The following is a 5,579-nucleotide window of genomic DNA, read 5'->3' on the forward strand; positions in this document are numbered from 1 at the left end:
ATTTCACCCAGCTCCCAGCTAGTCCAGCCCCTGGCCAATCTCCAAAATTCCTTGCCCCAGGCGTTTAAGAGATAACTACTCTGAACAACCTTGGAGAAGAACAGGCCCCCTTAAGACTGTAACTTTCCACATACATGCCTATTTATACTTACTCATTTCTTAGGTTAGTGCAGCAGCTCGCTAATCTGACTGCTGCCCCCTCTCGCCTCATTGAAGGTGATCTGTTCCTGTAAAGTGCCAGTCTCCTTTTTTTTCTGAACCTAGCCTTCTTTAACTCCCTTACCTTACAAGCATAACATTATAAATCAACTGTACTTCAATAAAAATAAATAAATAAAATAAAAAATTTAAAATCACACTATCAAAAAAAAAGGATATGGGTTAAAACAAAATAAAACAAAAAAAGACTTCCACTCCAGTACTCTTGCCTGGAAAATCCCACGGACGGAGGAGCCTGGTGGGCTGCAGTCCATGGGGTCGCTAAGAGTCGGACACAACTCAGTGACTTCACTTTCACTTTTCACTTTCACACATTGAAGAAGGAAATGGCAAGCCACTCCAATGTTCTTGCCTGGAGAATCCCAGGGACGGAGGAGCCTGGTGGGCTGCCGTCTATGGGGTCGCATAGAGTCGGATACGACTGAAGTGACTTAGCAGCATAGGTTTAGGGACAAAGTGTTTCAGAGATAATATTATGTAGCTAGAAACTGTAAAAGTGTGAATATAGAAACTATCCATTTATTTATCCATTCATTCTTTCAACAAATATTTTTGAGCCCTTTTACATCCCAGATATTTCTAGGTGCTAGAAATTCTGAAATAAGATACAGTCTGATTTCAAAAAGTGTCTCCTCTAAAAAGGAAGATAGTTAAAAACTGCAGTATGGTGAATTCTACACCATTCTACAGTATGGTGAATATACAGAAGTACAGATAGGGTTGCCAGATGCCCAATTAAATATGCATTTCAGATAAAGAACAAATAATTTTTTAGTGTAAATATGTCTCAAATAGTTTTTTGCTTTGTTTTTTTTTTTTTTTCCCCTAAATCTGACAGCCCTAAATATAAGAATGCAAAGGAAAAGCTTCCAAACCAGCTTAGGAGACCAATACTGCAAAGTCCAATTATATGTCTATTCATTTATGCCCATGGATTTATTTGAGGATTATCTTCATTCTTGTTTGACTGTTAACAGAATTTATTAGTTACTAAATAGTTCTTAAATAATATTTTTAGGGAAATTAAAATGAGTTGTACACATGAATAGATCAAATTATCTATATATCACTGGTCTTGCTTTCAAATTTGGGGTTCTTTTTTTTCATAAAAGAGTATGTTTACTTCTTTCTATGTTATTGCTTACTGTTTCTTCAAAATTGTATAAATTCTCTTTTTTTTTAATCATATATGTGTTTTATTATCAACCGCTGGAAAGAATAAAGCCAATTTGGAAAAAAGTTTTAAATCATTTAAAAAAGTCCAATTACATGTCAAAAGGTCTTTGATACAAACTGATTAAAATTAGCAGGTCATAGTGACCACTGCCAGAAGCAGGTAAGACTCAAATTATTCTGTGTTATTCCTAGATTAAAAAGGTTAAGATGTGTTCATCTGTCCCAAAAAGAGCCACAAAGTACCTCAGAATACCCTGACCACTCACATAATTAATGTATCTAGAATCACAAGGACTTACAGAACACAGGTTTGTGGGCGAGGTCATCTAAAGCGATTCCTCCTCCTTCAGGATTGAACTCAAAGCTGCAAGTGAAGTTGTATTTTGCAGTTCCTTCGGGAGAAACAGTAATTTTTGCAGAGTCTCCCAGAACCACTTGATTGAATTCTGCACGAATAAAGGTAACTGAAGTATCTCCTTTAAAACCTTTCTGTTGACAGAAACATACTTCACAATTATATTCAAATAGAGAATTTTCCCACGTCTGGCAACCCATTGTGACTTAAACTGACACATTTTAAACATTTTTTTAACAAGCTATACCACAGATACAAATGGGGGAAGTAGAAAGTCATGGCACCCCACTCCAGTACTCTTGCTGGAAAATCCCATGGATGGAGGAGCCTGATGGGCTGCAGTCCACGGGGTCGCGAAGAGTCGGACAGGACTGAGCGACTTCACTTTCCCTTTTCACTTTCATGCATTGGAGAAGGAAATGGCAACCCACTCCAGTGTTCTTGCCTGGAGAATCCCAGGGACGGGGGAGCCTGGTGGGCTGCCGTCTATGGGGTCGCACAGAGTCCAACACGACTGAAGTGACTTAGCAGCAGCAGCAGCAGCAGAAAGTCATTAAACAAATACAGCTGTAGCTAAATGCAATATTCTATTTAAAGGCCATTAAGTTGGAAGTTTTGAAAAATAAGTTATTGTGTTTATATGATTATAAAAGCACACTGTGGAAATTTTTTATGATTTTATTTTTAATTGGAGTGGAAGTTTCGAAAAAGTGAGGAAAGCACATAGAAAAACTAATTACCTGTAATAATATATTTTCTAGTGTTTTGCTGCTATGCAGATATAGATATATATACACACATTTATATATATACCTTTAAAATAAAGTAGAGATCATTTATTATATCCTGTTTTGGAATAAGCTGTTTGACTTCATAGTACCGAATGAATATTTTGACATTTCATTATTCTTTTAAAGTTTAATACTTATACTGTAGTTTCATCAAATGAAATTAATCATAAGAGAAGCTCTGGAAGAATTCAGATCCTTTTCAGGAGAAAGGAACTGCTGTTTAGGAAAATGAAAACCAGCTGTTTTACCCCCATTAAGTTTAATATTTAAATTGCCAGGTATTTTATGCACACTGACATGACTTGCAGATTATAGACTGACAATAAGGAACACTGAGAAGGAAGTGCCATTACTATGTAAAGCCAAGGGATCTGGTGGGACAGAAATATGCAGAACTCCATTCCTCCCAACACATTCTTCCCCAAGCCACAATAGGATGACTGACGGAGACAAGAGACTGAAGACAAAACTACTTTCAAGAAGAACAAATAAACTAGGGACTTCCAGGATTCCCGAAAATAACTTTACCAAGTCATATCCCTCTGTCACAGTGATCTGCACAGGTCTGCCTGTTGATGACACCTGCTCCATATCGGCGCCTGGGCAAAGTCTCTCTGGTCTTCTTCGAGCTCTGTGAACATAATAAGTGAACCTGTTCCCTTATACTCCACAGCTGCACGACTATCCACATTACAGCATAACCAATACCAGGGGAAAACCTAGGGAAATGCCTTACTCTGGTACTGCTTTGTCCCCTTTCCAATCATTGGTGCCAGACAGGCAGTGCTTTAGGGAGCTAGTCACAAGGATGACTCTGCTGGTTAGTGCTAAAAAATCGTCCTTATACATGTAACTACCCATTAAGAACAAATTATGACAAGGCAGAGGGTAGGAAAGCCATCACCCCACCTCCCATCCCCCACATCCTTCATAGTGGTTTTGGTAGCTTTTTCTTTTTTTTTTTTTCTGATGTGCAAGACTCCCCTCAAGGGATATTTAATCTCTCAGTTTTAGAAAAACATTTTGATAACAAGAAAGTAGCAACCATACAGAATGTTAGCCCACTGAAAAAAGTTCTGACATTATGTCTTATTTAGTCAAAGATATTTTCAAATGATTTTACAACACTAAGGACACAATTTCAAAAATAAATTGGATAGCTGTTAAGAAAAAAAAAAGGTCATATTTTCTGACTCAATTAAAAATGGAACTTAATGCAATTCCAACATTTTCATAGGATATACTTTGTTAAGTGTGTCTAAGCTGGTGGTACAAAAAAAAAGAGATATATTTCTGTCCCCAAGCTTTGTAAGTATTCTGCCTCTTTCTAACAACTCACTCATTTTCTGTTACCTACAGGTCTCAGATCACTTGTAAAACAGTTATGTCTCCAGGCTGACTTAGGGCCTAAGTGGCCCTGACAACTTTCTTACCAAGTTTATGTTTGAAATGATCTTGTACATAAGTCTCCTTTTTTCTTTTTCAATAGCAGTACACGAATTAGGCCTTCACTAGCCTGACCCTGGAGAAATGTCTAACTTTTCTGGGCCTCAGTGTAACCTTCTGTAAAACAGATATATAACCTGATCTGTTACACATTTGTTGTGAATATCCACTAAAATAGTAAAACTGCTTAATCAATGAAGCACTGCACAAAAGGTGTTATTGACAGGTACTACTTGAGTGCTACTGAATGCTCAATTACTCCTTTAAAGACCAGTAATCTGTCACACATTTCTGCAGCCCCTGAGTGCCTGTCATCATGCCTTGTCGGCAAGAGTCATTAGCAGCATATTTGTTAAATGAGTGCAAGAAATCTGGCCAGCTAAAAGTTATAGTCAAGGGAGTCAGGTGGGGGCTCCTGTTGCCACCGACAAGGTACGCGTTTCTTGTTATCTGCTCAGAAGTTTCAGGAGGGGAAGTCGGATTAGAAATAGATTAGATGCACTACAGTAAATCAACTATACTACAATCTTAAAAATTTTAATATAATAAAACAATTTTTAAATCGCTAAAAAAAAAAACAACGAAAAAGGAACAGTTTACATGAAAGATGATGTTACTGGCGGTGGTCTGGAGACAGAAGCCCAGTGTGCGCTTATCTTGTGGGGGAATCTCGGCGCAAACCGGGAAGTGGGTTCTGAGTCTGGCTTTGAGTGGGAGGCCTGGGCCTGGCGGGAGAGTCGGGGGCCTAGCGGGGTCGGCAGCTTTCAGGTCTGTATGCGAGTACAATCGTGCAGAGATGCGGCCTGTGGGTTAAGCTGAAGGAGAAGAGACTAAGGTAACGCGGTGTGGCCACAGGGTTGGAGTGGTGAGCCCGAAAAGAGATGATTTTCTAAGGAGTACTGTCAGTCTTACCGAACAGCCGCAGAAGCGTTTTTCGCAACTATAGCAACCAATTACTTCTCGCGATAACTTTGCCTCCGCAATCACCACAAGTTGATCCCAAGACTCGCGATAACATTGTCCGGGGGAAGAAAGAAAGATAGGGGCGCCAGGTGAGATTCTGCGCGTGCGCCCTGGAAACCTTGCGCCTGAGGCACGACCTCCGTGTCTGGCTGGGGTTTCGTATTTTCGTAGATGCCACTTTCCCTTACCCAGGGTGTTGGCTAAATACAAAGTTTTCCAATTTCGAGTTTGCTTTCTCGACTCCTTTCTTTCAATAGTGAAAGTTTAATTTCACTATTGAAATTTGTGTATTTCACACACGAAGGTCGTGTCCGACTCTTCGCGACCCCATGGACTGTAGCCTGCAGGCTTCTCCGTCCATGGGATTTTCCAGGCAAGAGTACTGGAGTGGGTTGCCATTTCCTTTCTTTCCATAACCCTCCATAAATAGACAAACCAAAAGGAAATTTATTTAAAGATAAAAATCTTTATTAAACGATTTTGAAAACAGATAATTTAAGTCTTTATCCGTGAAAAATGCAGCTAAGACAATATTTGCAAAATAAGTGCCTCACACATTGTTGGGAAGAATGCAAAACCACTCTGCTTCTAGTGCGCAATATTTACACAATAAACAGACTCCAAGTATA

The 5,579-nt window shown here is 39.1% G+C and overlaps 1 protein-coding gene across 6 annotated transcripts in view; it reads right to left on the bottom strand.

Annotated features, from left to right (window-relative positions):
- CFAP70 (cilia and flagella associated protein 70) overlaps positions 1 to 5,266 on the bottom strand; it is an 83,750-nt gene extending 78,484 nt beyond the window's left edge. For 2 of the 6 annotated variants that reach the window (XM_044942250.2, XM_025284741.3), the window contains exons 1-4: positions 4,900 to 5,266; positions 4,588 to 4,802; positions 3,070 to 3,172; positions 1,695 to 1,884 (exon numbers count right to left, since the gene is read on the bottom strand). In XM_044942250.2, the coding sequence (XP_044798185.2) occupies positions 1,695 to 1,884; positions 3,070 to 3,132 (253 nt within the window). In that variant the 5' untranslated portion in view covers positions 3,133 to 3,172; positions 4,588 to 4,802; positions 4,900 to 5,266. Of the gene's footprint in view, positions 1 to 1,694; positions 1,885 to 3,069; positions 3,173 to 4,587; positions 4,803 to 4,899 lie in introns of those variants that run through there. The other 4 variants (XM_044942253.2, XM_025284744.3, XM_025284739.3 and 1 more) reach the window with 4 other exon arrangements.
- Between the last annotated feature and the right edge of the window lie 313 nt (positions 5,267 to 5,579).

Source organism: Bubalus bubalis, chromosome 4 (assembly GCF_019923935.1).
Source record: "Bubalus bubalis isolate 160015118507 breed Murrah chromosome 4, NDDB_SH_1, whole genome shotgun sequence".
NCBI classification, from domain to species: Eukaryota; Metazoa; Chordata; class Mammalia; order Artiodactyla; family Bovidae; genus Bubalus; species Bubalus bubalis.